At 51.4% G+C, this 14,733-nt stretch overlaps 1 protein-coding gene across 3 annotated transcripts in view; it reads right to left on the reverse strand.

Annotated features, from left to right (window-relative positions):
• Positions 1-1,910: 1,910 nt before the first annotated feature.
• LOC135263559 (pecanex-like protein 3) overlaps positions 1,911-14,733 on the reverse strand; it is a 33,124-nt gene continuing 20,301 nt past the window's right edge. For 2 of the 3 annotated variants that reach the window (XM_064351742.1, XM_064351740.1), the window contains exons 20-35: positions 13,788-13,938; positions 13,214-13,352; positions 12,538-12,715; positions 11,726-11,834; positions 11,099-11,228; positions 10,732-10,790; positions 10,127-10,342; positions 9,528-9,781; positions 8,667-8,897; positions 8,268-8,371; positions 7,748-7,895; positions 7,061-7,291; positions 4,889-5,163; positions 4,173-4,357; positions 3,272-3,675; positions 1,912-2,509 (exon numbers count right to left, since the gene is read on the reverse strand). In XM_064351742.1, the coding sequence (XP_064207812.1) occupies positions 2,357-2,509; positions 3,272-3,675; positions 4,173-4,357; positions 4,889-5,163; positions 7,061-7,291; positions 7,748-7,895; positions 8,268-8,371; positions 8,667-8,897; positions 9,528-9,781; positions 10,127-10,342; positions 10,732-10,790; positions 11,099-11,228; positions 11,726-11,834; positions 12,538-12,715; positions 13,214-13,352; positions 13,788-13,938 (2,967 nt within the window). In that variant the 3' untranslated portion in view covers positions 1,912-2,356. Of the gene's footprint in view, positions 2,510-3,271; positions 3,676-4,172; positions 4,358-4,888; positions 5,164-7,060; positions 7,292-7,747; positions 7,896-8,267; positions 8,372-8,666; positions 8,898-9,527; positions 9,782-10,126; positions 10,343-10,731; positions 10,791-11,098; positions 11,229-11,725; positions 11,835-12,537; positions 12,716-13,213; positions 13,353-13,787; positions 13,939-14,733 lie in introns of all 3 variants that reach the window. The other variant, XM_064351741.1, reaches the window with a different exon arrangement.

Genomic DNA, 14,733 nt, shown 5'->3' on the forward strand with positions numbered 1-14,733 from the left:
GCAGAGGGGGTAGTAGTAGCCACACTGTAAGCATTTCTGTCTCCAGAGCAGTATTTGCTGTGGAGCTTGTGGATCTATTGCACTCTCTAGAACTGTCTGGGATGGGGGCGGAGCTTAGGTATCCAGGTCCCACCCACTGTAGATATAGTCCAGAGCCGACCGGGTAAAAATAAAAGCCGACCAGGTTCCTCAGCAGGGGGTGGGGCGGGGCAGGGCGGGGCAGGGCAGAACAGCAACCGCCTTCTCCCCACAAGCGCAAAAGGAACGCCCCCCTCCCCCTGCCTGCATAAAAAAATGCCTGCTTCCCTCATTTTTGAAAAAAAAAAAAAAAAAAAATTAAGCAAAAAAAGGAAAAAAAAAACTCAGTCCAGGTGTGAAGTCGTGTGGAGATGGCCGGCGGTCATCTTGAAGACTGCGGTGTTTCCATGGTAGCGAGCTCGCCACCGTGCCGAGCAATCCCACGCCCCATCTGATGCTTCCTGTTCCACGCGAGCTGGGGGAGACCCCCCTGTATCCGCCCCGCTCAGCCCTGATGCGCACCCCGCCCCCCCCCGGCTGGCTGGCTTGTGTGTGCGCTGATTAAAGTGCCGTCTCCGGGCGGGTGATGTATATATGCGTGTGCATGAGTGCCATTACCGCTTTTCTTTTTCGGAATGTGTGGAGGGGCTCTGGTTTCTAGCACCGGTAGAATTATTAGGTTTGATTATAATCACCTGACAGGTTGCTGTGTTGTGATTGGTCAGGTGTGTGCCCTGGGGGGGGGGGTCTAGCGGTACGCTCCGTCCTCATCAGTGCGCAGGCCGATATTCCTGCACACCGTAATACAGCTCCTCAGCGCAGCCCTGTTGCAACAGGCGCTCTGCAGATGCAATAGGCTGAACTGCGTATAACAGCCTGAGTGAACACACAACAGGCTCTGCCTGCGCGTACTGCAGTCACCCTGTGCACAGAACAGCCCCCCTGTGCACAGAACAGCCACCCTGAGCACAGAACAGCCACCCTGCGCACAGAACAGCTACCCTGCGCACAGAACAGCCAACCTGAGCACAGAACAGCCACCCTGCACACAGAACAGCTACCCTGCGCACCGAACAGCCCCCCTGTGCACAGAACAGCCACCCTGAGCACAGAACAGCCACACTGAGCACAGAACAGCCACCCTGAGCACAGAACAGCCAACCTGAGCACAGAACAGCCCCCCTGTGCACAGAACAGCCACCCTGAGCACAGAACAGCCACCCTGAGCACAGAACAGCCAACCTGTGCACAAAACAGCCCCCCTGTGCACAGAACAGCCATCCTGAGCACAGAACAGCCAACCTGAGCACAGAACAGCCACCCTGCACACAGAACAGCCACCCTGAGCACAGAACAGCTACCCTGTGCACAGAACAGCTACCCTGTGCAGGGTGTGGGCGTGGCCCTGAGCTCCAGCACGGTTCAGTTTTCCCTTTGTTTCGCTTGGCATTGGGCGTGAGTGCTCAGAGGGTCCAGAGGGGTACAGGAGATCCCCCCCTCCCCCACTGGATGCCCTCTCAAGCCAGGGTGGGGCGGGGCAGGCCGGGGGGTTTGGGGGGTCCAGAGGCAAGACCTAGGATCTCAGTGCAGCAGGGAGTGGAGGGGAGTTCGGCTCTAGCCCCGCCCCCATTACTTAGCTCAGCGCTTGGGTCTTCATTTTAGTCCTGAGTGACATGTCAGTCAAACCCTTTCTGTGCCGTCCAAATACTGAGCGGGAAAAACAATAAGAATCCAAAAATGTGCTTCAGCTGAGAGGGCTTGGCTTCCATTTCTGAGCAAATAAAAATAAATAAATGAAATAAAAAGAGCGAGAGATAGAAATGGGGGCGGGGGGGAGAGAGAGAGAGAAAGAGAGAGAGGGAGGGAGGGAGGGAGGGAGAGAGAGGGAGGAGGGAGGGAGGGAGAGAGGAGGAGGGAGGGAGAGAGAGCGAGAGGGTGAGGGGGAGAGAGAGAGAGAAAGAGAGAGAGGGAGGGAGGGAGGGAGGGAGAGAGAGGGTGAGGGGGAAAGAGAGAGAGAGAGAGGGAGGAATGAGTGTGCGTCTTCAGGCGGATCCAGTCCTGCAGGGCTAACAGAGGTACAGTACAGACTGGTGATGGATGGGGACTGGTGGTTATTCCTTTTGATATTGCATGATTCAGATACTCTCCACTCAACAGGAACCTTAAGCACGCTGGAATGACTCCGGGGAAGCCAGACGGGCCAACCAGGTCCCATCTGTCCTGATCCGGTCTGACCCGGTTCGGTCTGGTCCGGTCGGGCCCGCTCCAGCCCCGCCCCGCCCCGCCCCGCCCCAGCCCCGCCCCGCCACGCTTTGGCTGCAGCTGTGGCAGACCGGTCTCAGCACAGGCGCTCCAGTAAAGGAAGCTCCGAGCTCTCCTCCCGGGCTGGGGAAGGCTCCCCCGCTGTCAGAGGCGTGGTCTCGCTGGGGACGATCGTCCCCATTGGCTCAGCCGCTGGAGAGACTTCAGGGGGAGGGGCCGGAGCAGGAGGCTGAAATGGCACAAGCAGCACTTTTAAGTCACATCCAATTTTTTTAGTTTCTTCGTTTTAGTTTCAACTTTGAAGCACCCAATACTGTCTGAAGACCTGCTCTGTGGAAACATCCTCTCGACTCTAAAGTGCAAACTACCGCAAGGGCTGCTATAAGGTCAACAAGCTAGCCAGGGCTCATTTTATCAGCTCCAGCCGACACAAGCTGTACCAGTGCACTGTGCACTAGGGGTGGTTGCCAGATAGACCCCAGAAGAACTGCTACTGATCAACGACTCGATGAACAGCAGCCCAACCCCTCCCCTCCCGAAGTGAAGCCATGGTCAATCACGCCCAACCCACATGGACCCCTGATCACAACTGGCATGGGATAGTCAATAACAAACGCCTTCAAGAGCACAAATGATTTCAAGAACACAAGCCCCTTCAAGAACGAAAGCACCTTCATGGAATACCACACCATCTGAATCGCTGATTTCCTGCTCGATAGACCACACAAACAGCAGCAGTGTCGACAGTGATGACAAGGTTCAGTTCGTGACTGAATAGGCTAGAGAGCGAACCCCAATGTTCAGGAAATGCACCCATTATAAAAGGTGAACCCGACTGAAAGACTCAAACCGTGCAGCCAGTGAGGGGAGGTGTAGACTATGGGAGGATTAAGAAACTCTGCTCGGTTGCATCACAGACCCCTGATGTTCGGAAACGGGTGGAATACGGAGCCCCTCCCTGCCGTTGCCACGGCGCGGCGTTCCCGCTCACCTGCGTGCGCACGGTCTGCAGCGCGGCGTCGGCGTCCCCCGCCGCCGGCCCGTTGAAGCCCTTCCTGCCCGGCAGGCTCCACTTCCCGTACAGGCCCTCGTAGAGCGGGGCCCCGGCCCCGGGGCCCAGGCCGGGCCTCTGGGGTCCTCGCTGTGGCGGCGGCGGGCCGGGGCAGTCCTGAGCGACGCCCGCGCAGAAACGCTCGGCGGCGGGCAGCGCCACGGAGCCGCTGAAGGACAGCTGGGAGCCCGACAGGTGCTGGCCCAGCAGCCCCTGAATGGACGAGGTGCGCTGCAGCGAGGTCACCAGCCCCGCCTCCCGCCTGCCCTCCGATTGGCTGAGCAGGGCCAGGGGGAGGGGCTGGGGGTGGAGAGGCCAGGCTGGTCCAAGAGGGTTGTCAGTTCCTGTGCAGTGAAACAAAATATAAAGAGCAACAGTTAACATATTTAACGATGATACTGAACAGCTCACCAAGGGGAGTTCTCTATGTGAATGATGCGCTTATGCTGGTCTGGTAAATGGGAGACACTACCAATGAAAACTGACACCGATTACGACACTACGCCGTGTCTCTTATTTTCAGTATGGTTAATTACAGCACCCTGCACAGGCCAGCCACTGGTACTGTGCCAAAAGATTAGTCTGCATTGTGTCCAAATTATTAGGCAGCCAAGTGGGGGGGGGTTAATGATGGTGTTTCATTTCTCAAGTGTGACAGTACTTCTCAAATGAGAAACTTCACCATTTAAGGAGAGGGAAAATATAAAAATCATGTCCATCTTTGTTTCTACTATCCATTATTGAAATAATGGATATCAATCACTGCCGGTGATATGCTTCATTTCAGCCACGGTCGGGTACGTATTACACGACTCCTGTGTTAGAGAAGCGTAGGCCTCACCCAGGGGGGGCTGAATGGTGGGGAGGTGGGACGGAGGGAGAGGCGGGGGGGCGCTCCCGTGCGTGGGCAGGGCCTGGGGGGGGTGCGTCGTGGGGTTGTTGGCGATGGACGAGGAGCCGCCGCCACAGTCAGAGTCCTCGATGTTTCCCCCGCTGTTACACCCTGCGCCACAGCCTTTCTGTAGCCTGGCAACAGGACACAGCCAATCAGGCAATCAGTCAACCAAACAGTCAACCAATCAATCGGTCGACAATCAGTAAGGCAATCAATCAGACAATAACTCAATCACAAAATCAATTAGTGGAAAATGAGCTAGGTAATCAATCCGACAATTATGTAATCAGTTAACCACTGAAACAATCAGACAATTAGTCAGACTGGATGTAATGGTACACTTAGGACACGGGTGGACTGCATTCCTGTACAGCTGGTGTGTATACGGGTTTTGTTGTTGTCACCAATTACATTGGCCAAATGAGCTAATTAGCCGAAAACACTTACAACGGCGTAACTATAGATTAGACCACAGTAAGATGCTTCAGGTTGGGACACAGGAACAGCCTTAAGCTGTCATTCATAAATTCATCGAGAACTGTAGCTAACATGCCAATTACTAAATGACTGGGCCAATAAAATGATGAAGAGCAGAAGCTGGCTCTCTTCCCTGGAGCAGACACTCAGACACCCAGAGACCACACCGTCCCGCAGACACACACCTGTCCCAGCTGCTGATGAACCAGGTGTAGATGTTGTGGGGGCTGACGGGCCCCCCCCAGACGGAGCGCAGCTGGGCGTGGCCCCCGGCGTAGGAGGTGGTGAGGGGGGACACGTAGATGGGGTAGCCGATGGGCTGGTCGCACGAGGAGTTGATCATGTTGCGCAGGGCCTGCTTGGCGTTCTGGATGCTTCCGCGCTCCGGGTTGCGGTTCCGCAGGAAGACCAGCTCCTGCTGCTGCCCCGCCCACAGGCCGCGCACACACTCCCTGTTCACCTGCAGGGGGCGCAAGACCGGAGGAGTCACGGGAAAGACCCGAGCTACACTACGCAGGGCTATGCTACAATCAGGTACATCCGCTACAAAGGAAAATGCTACACATTCAGGAAGTGAAATTATTGACAAGTAAAGACTTTGAATAAAATTCCAAACTAATATGCATGTTTTAATACAGGTCAGTCAATGGTCATACGATAATGCATTTTTACGAAGTAGCCTGCTTTGTTTTGCCAATTTGGGCCAGTTTCTAACTCTCCCCCCTATAGGCATTCCTTAGGCAATTAAGATAAGCTGAGGCCCTTAAGTAGGGCGTTCTATTGTCTTTTATGTAAGATACAACAGTAGATAAGGTGTATGTGTATTATAATTGAGTTTAAGCAGGAGAGAAGGTCTATGAGCATTATGAGTTATAACTGTATATAAGGTGTATGTGTATTATAATTGAGTTTAAGCAGGAGAGAAGGTCTATGAGCATTATGAGTTATAACTGTATATAAGGTGTATGTGTATTATAATTCAGTTTAAGCAGCAGAGAAGGTCTATGAGCATTATGAGTTATAACTGTAGATAAGGTGTATGTGTATTATAATTGAGTTTAAGCAGCAGAGAAGGTCTATGAGCATTATGAGTTATAACTGTAGATAAGGTGTATGTGTATTATAATTGAGTTTAAGCAGCAGAGAAGGTCTAAGTGCATTATGAGTTATAACTGTAGATAAGGTGTATGTGTATTATAATTGAGTTTAAGCAGCAGAGAAGGTCTATGTGCATTATGAGAACAGTAGATAAGGTGTATGTGTATTATAATTGAGTTTAAGCAGCAGAGAAGGTCTATGTGCATTATGAGAACAGTAGATAAGGTGTATGTGTATTATAATTGAGTTTAAGCAGGAGAGAAGGTCTATGTGCATTATGAGTTATAACTGTAGATACGGTGTATGTGTATTATAATTGAGTTTAAGCAGGAGAGAAGGTCTATGAGCATTATGAGTTATAACTGTATATAAGGTGTATGTGTATTATAATTCAGTTTAAGCAGCAGAGAAGGTCTATGAGCATTATGAGTTATAACTGTAGATAAGGTGTATGTGTATTATAATTGAGTTTAAGCAGCAGAGAAGGTCTAAGTGCATTATGAGGTAACCGTAGATACGGTGTATGTGTATTATAATGGAGTTTAAGCAGCAGAGAAGGTCTATGAGCATTATGAGTTATAACTGTAGATAAGGTGTATGTGTATTATAATTGAGTTTAAGCAGCAGAGAAGGTCTAAGTGCATTATGAGGTAACCGTAGATACGGTGTATGTGTATTATAATGGAGTTTAAGCAGCAGAGAAGGTCTATGAGCATTATGAGTTATAACTGTAGATAAGGTGTATGTGTATTATAATTGAGTTTAAGCAGCAGAGAAGGTCTAAGTGCATTATGAGGTAACCGTAGATACGGTGTATGTGTATTATAATTGAGTTTAAGCAGCAGAGAAGGTCTATGTGCATTATGAGTTATAACAGTAGATAAGGTATATGTGTATTATAATAGAGTTTAAGCAGCAGAGAAGGTCTATGAGCATTATGAGTTATAACTGTAGATAAGGTGTATGTGTATTATAATTGAGTTTAAGCAGCAGAGAAGGTCTAAGTGCATTATGAGGTAACCGTAGATACGGTGTATGTGTATTATAATTGAGTTTAAGCAGCAGAGAAGGTCTATGTGCATTATGAGTTATAACTGTAGATAAGGTGTATGTGTATTATAATAGAGTTTAAGCAGCAGAGAAGGTCTATGTGCATTATGAGATATAACAGAAGCTAATGTGTACAGCATGTGTACAGGGCAGATACACCAGTAAATAAGCCGCAGCAGTGGACGTTCCGGATGATTCCGTGAGGTCACCTTGATGACCCTGAAGCTGAGGAACCTCTTGTTGAGCATGATGATCTTGTACTCGTCGCTGCCGTCGTCCATGACGTGGCGCAGCGCCAGCAGCGAGGGCATGTTGGCCAGGATGGCGCTGCGCCACACGGGGTCGCCCTCGTGCGAGATCAGCATCTTCTCCTCGTTGGCCGTGATGGCGTCGTACAGCACCACCGGGTCCTCGTACTCGTCCGGCGACGTGAAGTGGTCCTGGGGAGCAGAGGAGCATTGTGGGTGACTGCCACCCTGCGGACTCAAGCGGGAAAAGAGATTCCTCCAGCAGTGTCCCGCAGGAATCACTGATCAGGGACATTCGTTTCTCTGGTTGGTAGAGAGGGAAGACTGCCCCCCTTTGGCCCAATAAGGTCATTACCTTACAGCAACCAGGCTTTCACCGGAGGTCTCTCACCTAGCTACGAACCATGGACAGTTCTGCTCAGCTTCACGTGTCAGGGAAGAGAAAGCTGGAACCTAATGATTCTATGCCAAAATTTTGAGGAACATACGTGGTGTCGCTTTAGGGAAATATCTGGAGAAGTCTGAAGGACATACCTGGGGCAGTTTTAGGGACATGCTTGGGACAGTTTGAGGGACATGTCTGGGGCAGATTTAGGGATGTACCTGCTGCAGGTTTAGAGACATACCAGCTGCAGTTTTGGGACGTACCTGGTGCAGTTTGAGGGACATGCGCACCCCAGGGGCCACCACTCTGTTCAGCAGGTCCATATCCGCGAACACCCACTCGTCCCGCGGGGAGGTGATGCGGAAGTCACCCTTGAACAGAGCGTGCAGGCCGTAGAGGAAGGGCTCCAGGCTGCGGGAACACACACGCGTTTAAACAATAAATACATATGACCTGGGGGCAATACTGATCCCAGAAAACAACTATTGGGTTAACCATCTGAATTGTAATGCATTGCACCAATAGTTTTTAAACAGATTTTTAGCACACAGCTGCTGAATTATTACCCCAAATTCACAGATTTAGAGGATTCACAGTTGCTCCTCAGCTGGAAGCCTCTAAAAGCATAGTATGTGCATCAATTATATGACTGGGAACCACCGAATATAAACAAGTTTTTGTGTATTTAAATTACTTTGAAACAACAAAAAAAAAACTACGAAAGTATTTGGAATGGCATCCACAAAATCCAGGCTTGCAGGGGATGATGGGTAATGTTCTCACCTGGCTGACATGCTGTGGGAGGCGGTCCCCAAAGCCCTGCGGCCCAAGATGCAGAGCCCAAAACACAGCGTGACCAGCGGGGACTCTCTCTCACCCTCCACGGGCTGTAACACACACACGCACACATATTAAGTGTGTGTAACTAAAAGTTTTCAGCTAACCTGTAATCTGAAGGGGATTTCAATAGCAAGCAAACCACACACTACGGACCTGGCAGGTAACTGAGGCAACATTAACCCATGAAATAAGTCAGTGGTGAAAAGAAAGTCAACTGCACTTCATCAGTGACTGAAAGTTTTAAAGAGCCAATGGCGAAAGGCCATTGAGAGAGGGGGTGGGACTTCCTGCGTGACTGAGGACCGCGAGCGGGCAATCGTCAGGCGGACTGCGGTGACTGACCGCTTGCCGTCGGCTGTTGCAGTACTGGATCCAGTCCAGGTAGACGGTGCAGAAGGCTCCCGGGGTGATGCCGGCGGCTCGGTGGTCGTAGTCTTCGTCGATGTTCAGGTTGAAGGTGGGGTCGCTGTCCACGTAGGCGGGGGCCTGGCAGGGGCGGAGCGCTTCCTGTATGGTCTCGTTGGCCAGCCACTCCTCCAGCTTGGGCGAGCGGCTCACGTAATAGATGATGCTCTGCGGGGGGAACAGGGGTGGGAGGGGCTAATGAAGACACTTCCTCTCGGCTGCCCAGCAAAGCTCACGCTGCAATGCGAGTTTGGCTTCTTCTGCACAGAACATTCCTTAAAATCCCACCCCATCACCTTAAGGCAAAGATACTCAAATCTGGACCTCGAAACAAAATCCAGCCCTAGTTTTCTTTTTTCCCAGGTAATTAACTGAACGTACTGATTGGCCAGACTGTATTCGCACCTGATTCCCAGGCAAAGGGAGGGTGGAAAACCAGCTGTTCCCAGCCCTCGAGGACCGTGACTTGAGTAACAGGGTGTTAGGCCATTAAGGCATCTGCTTGTACGTGCTCTCATGGAACAAATATAAGAGGTTGAGCGTTGATAAATACAATGGGGCATAAGAAGATTGGGGAGAAAATACATTTGTTTATTTCTAAACCCCCTCACCTTCAGCTAACACAAACACAAATCTTTCAACATCCTGATACTTCCTTTCAAAGTTACCCTAATTCCACCGACTCCCATATATTTTACTTTCACCTGAAACGAAAGCCCATAAACCCATAGCATTGCGCATTGTCAGATTCCCCCCCGTACGGGGGGTGGTACCCCACTCTGGCGCCCCCGGCCGTACCTTGACGTAGTAGGTGATGAGGATCTTGCGCAGGTCGAACACCTGCAGCATGGAGGCGGCGTTGTTGTCGCTGATGCTGTAGCCCTCCAGCACGTACTTGGTGGCGGCCACCTCCCAGGCCAGCCAGCGCTGGCCGAAGGCCGCGTTGAAGGACAGCACGTGGGGCAGGTGGCCCGGCTCGCAGCAGCAGCAGCCCTCGTCCTCCTCCACCCCCTCCGTGATGGCCTCCACCTCCCTCTGCTGGCAGTACGTCCCTGAGAGCGAGGAAGAGGAAGAAAGGCACGTGGGCTTCAGTCTCCACGGTTTTCAGTTTCTCATCCTTTTGGGTACTGTGAGACTAACGGACTTCTGAAACCACAAAGCCCTCGTGCAGAGAACTGCAACTGTGATCCTGAAGAGTGGCAGAGCATGCTGGCTTATGCTTTCATCTTTAAACTGGCAACCAATGCAGACTCAAGTAACTAGGAGAGAAGAGTCAACTGTGTAACCAACTGCCTTAATAAAAAAAAAATAAAGGTGAAAGGAGTACTAAGAATGAAAACCTCCTGGACCAGGGTTTCACACCGCTGCCCCCTAGTGGTAATACGTGGGCTCCTCACCCCTGAACTCCAGGCCGCGCAGCTGGAAGGTGACCAGGCCGTTGCCGATCTCGATGATGTGCACCAGGGCGTTGAGGTAGTCGGAGGCCAGGATGAAGCAGTCGCCCGTGCTGTAGTTCCCCCAGCGGCCCAGCAGCAGGTCCCCGCACAGGCTGTGCTGCAGCGAGCGCGTCAGGTGCTCGTAGAAGATGGAGTTCAGGTTGTTATCGTCCGCACCTTCGGGAAGGAGGTGTGGAGAGAGAGGGACAAGAGGCACAGAGCGAAACACATCAAGTTCACCAAATGGCATCCAGTGGAGCTGAAGGTGACCGACAGGTGTCTGAGACTGACCAAGTGGTGGTCAACTTGAAGTTCACTAAACGGTGGCCAACTATAAGTAGACCAAATGGCATCTTGAGTGGACGTCAATTAGATTTATGTCCAATACAAAGATTCAAGAGGATGCCTTCTCTCAGACAGCTATTAATGACCGTGAATAACATGATGCGGCTCTGTTAGGTTCTTAACAGCTCCCGGGGGAGGTAGCTGGTCTGGAGACACAGAATGCTCAGACCGCTCTTTGACCCGGTCACGGTTCACAGCTCAGGGATTCTGCGGGGGCTCACCCGGGTTGCGGTCCAGCTGAGTGGCCAGGCGTGTGTTGGAGTGGTCCACCCGCTTAGTGCTGCAGGCACAAAAAGAGCAAGACTTCAGCCGCCACACAACGGTTTAACATCCCGATTCACAAAAACCAGAATCTTAAGAGTCAGAAATATTGCTATATTGCCATGTCTACCAAATTCTCATGGAGACACCTTGGGTAATGGGAAATGACGTACAAACATAATTATTAGTTTGCTGCATACATTTCATTTTTAAGTGCCAATTCGATACTGCTTGACACGCAGAGAATTTCAACAAAAAAATTGAATTATCAAATTAACAGAAGACCACGTTAAAACCATTATACCCCCCCCCCCCCACACTACTCACTTGTAGTCGCGTTCCCAGAACTTGACAGGTCGGGTGTATGAGGTAACGAAGACGGCGCTGCCCAGCACGGGGTTGAGGGGGGTGGAGAAGAGGGCGGAAAACACCGCCTGGATGAAGAGCATGGCAGAGTCTGAGGGGGTCCGGGGGTCAAGGAACCATGGGACACTTGAGAGGTGGAGAGGGGCGGCCGATGACCCCAGTATTTTCAACACTCAGAGACACCACGCAAAAACCATAAACACAAGGAGATTCTTTCCAAAAACGGTATTAAAGCCCAAGCCTTGTAGCCATACTAGCCTCTAGTCTTCTGCCCCCTAGGGGACAGCAGTATATGACATTGGTACAGAAAGTGGGATTTAAAACAGACGGCTCAATTCGGAGCTGGTCGCTGCTGTTGCACCATTCTCACAATGAACTTAAAGCAAACTGCTCTATTTACAATTTCTAGGCAGATGCTTTTAGCCAAAGCGATTCACAGATGTGCATATAGCATGGTGAGCAAACGCCACTGGAGCCAGATGCATCTTCAGAGACGTATCCTGTGTTATAAATGGGTAAGGTAGAAAAGGCACGGGCCCCAGTCGGCTGGGCCTGTGGGCGGGGCCAGGTGCCCCAGGGGGAGGATACGGGGCACGGCGAAGGGCTGGGCGAAGGCGTGGAAGGCGGAGCCCCAGGTGATTTGCCAGGGCGCGATGTAGGTGAGGACGAAGCGCAGCTTGTACAGCAGGTCCCACAGCTGGAAGGAACGGAGCACAGACGAGCAGTCAGTGCCGCAGCGTATGAGTGCTCAGTGCTGGTGTGTCAGTGCTGGGGTTTGAGTGGTCTGTGATGGTGTTGTCAGTGCTGGGGTTTGAGTGGTCTGTGCGGTGTGGTCAGTGCTGGTGTATAAATATTCAGTGCTGGCATGTCAGTGCCGAGGTTTGAGTGGTCAGTGCTGGTGTGTCAGTGCTGGGGTTTGAGTGGTCTGTGCTGGTGTGTCAGTGCTGGGGTTTGAGTGGTCTGTGCTGGTGTGTCAGTGCTGGTGTATAAATATTCAGTGCTGGTATGTCAGTGCCGAGGTTTGAGTGGTCAGTGCTGGTGTGTCAGTGCTGGGGTTTGAGTGGTCAGTGCTGGTATGTCAGTGCCGAGGTTTGAGTGGTCAGTGCTGGTGTGTCAGTGCTGGGGTTTGAGTGGTCAGTGCTGGTGTGTCAGTGCTGGGGTTTGAGTGGTCAGTGCTGGTGTGTCAGTGCTGGGGTTTGAGTGGTCAGTGCTGGTGTGTCAGTGCTGGGGTTTGAGTGGTCAGTGTGGTGTGTCAGTGCTGGGGTTTGAGTGGTCAGTGCTGGTGTGTCAGTGCTGGGGTTTGAGTGGTCAGTGCTGGTGTGTCAGTGCTGGGGTTTGAGTGGTCAGTGCTGGTGTGTCCGTGCTGGTTGGTGGAGGTGGGAAGTACAGGAAGTGCTGACCTTGCTGAAGAGGATGGACATGAAGTAGTAGTCGAGGAGGAAGGTCTCGGAGAAGCGCGGGTAGTCGAAGTGGAAGAAGAGGGCGGTGAAGCAGAGCGTGACGTACTGCTGAGACGGAGTGCAGAAGGACGAGCGAAGCAGCTTCATCCCCGCCAGAGAGATGAAGAGCGAGCGACTACTGCAGAGAGAGGGAGAGAGAGAGAGAGAGAGAGAGAGAGGGGAGGGAGAGGGAGAGGGAGAGAGAGAGAGAGAGAGGGGAGGGGCGGGAGAGAGAGAGAGAGGGAGAGAGGGGGTAGGGAGAGAGAGAGAGAGATATGCAATCATTATTGTTTTTAAAACTAGTCTCAAAATTTATCCAAAGGTCAAGTTGTGTGATTGATATCCTGGCAGTGCAAAATCAAAGCAAACAGTATGGGCCAGTTCAGTTTCTAAAGAGAACAGGGACTAGGTTTGGTTTCCGAGGGTGAACACAGAGAGGAGGTGCTTCCTAGAAATCCAGTTTCACAGGGCGAACAGTTTAAGAGGGGGTGCTTACTAAAGACACAGTTTCTCAGGGTGAACAGTGTAGGAGGAGGTGCTTACTAAAGACACAGTTTCTCAGGGTGAACAGTATAAGAGGAGGTGCTTACTAAAGACCCAGTTTCTCAGGGTGAACAGTGTAAGGGGAGGTGCTTACTAAAGACCCATTTTCTCGGTGCTGGCTGCCTGGGCCTCGGTGGTCAGGGAGTTGAGGATGACCGCGGGGTAGATGAAGTACTTCTCCACACACTGCAGCCAAGCGTAGAGCTTCTCAAACCACATCAGCTGGGCTGCGTCTGGAACAGGACAAGACCCAATCAGCACCTTTGAAAAACCCCCATCTATTGCTAGTATTATCATTGCAGTTCTAATAACCACAATTATTATTTGTGTGCACATCTTTTCATAGACTGACTTATACTTGTAATATTAGGCCTCAGACGCAAGACATTTATTGAAGTACTTTAACACTTCACAGCTGCGACTGGAATCAGAACCTGCACACTTATGGTTACAAACCCACCTACCCCAGCACTGCACCACACAGCTGAATGCTAACACATTCCAGCCCAGAGCCATTCTTGTATGTATAAAAAGGCTCTGCAAGCCACTATAGATAAGCGCACACTGAAAGAACACGGAACGCTTGTGAATGCTATAGCCTGTGGAGAGCGGGCAGAGCTCGTGTTTCCGGCTGAACGGCGCCCCCTCCTGGCGGAACAGACACTCACCCCGGACCTCGAACTGGCAGTACTCGCGGGAGCGGAGCACGGGGTGGGCCAGGCAGAACCAGGGCAGCTGCTTGCGGAGCTGGGGCAGCAGGTAGTGGGTGAGGAAGCCCACCACCCCCGCCAGCACGTACAGGACGAAGCTGAGAGCGGGCTGGGGACACAGGAGAGAGAGGCTTTAGTACGGACACAGTTACACACACTATACGCACCACAGATATACACTGCACACACTACAGCTACACACACTGTACACACCACAGACACACACTGTACGCCACAGCTACACACACTATACACCAGATACACACTGTACACACCACACCACAGATATACACAGCACACACTACAGCTACACACACTGTACACACCACAGACACACACTGTACGCCACAGCTACACACACTGTACACACCACAGATATACACTGCACACACCACACCACAGATATACACTGCACACACTACAGCTACACACACTGTACACACCACAGCTACACACACTATACACACCACAGATACACACGCTATACACACCACAGCTACACACACTGCACACACCACAGATACACACGCTATACACACCACAGCTACACACTGTACGCCACAGCTACACACACTGTACACCAGATACACACTACACACCACACCACAGATACACACTGTACGCCACAGCTACACACACTGTACACCAGATACACACTACACACCACACCAGATATATACTGCACACACTACAGTTACACACACTATACACACCACAGTTACACACTGTACGCTACAGCTACACACACTATACACACCACAGATATACACTGCACACACTACAGCTACACACACTATACACCAGATACACACTGTACACACCACAGCTACACACACTATACACCAGATACACACTGTACACACCACAGACACACACTGTACGCCACAGCTACACACACTGTACA

This window comes from Anguilla rostrata, chromosome 9 (genome assembly GCF_018555375.3).
Source record: "Anguilla rostrata isolate EN2019 chromosome 9, ASM1855537v3, whole genome shotgun sequence".
In the NCBI taxonomy this organism is placed as follows: domain Eukaryota; kingdom Metazoa; phylum Chordata; class Actinopteri; order Anguilliformes; family Anguillidae; genus Anguilla; species Anguilla rostrata.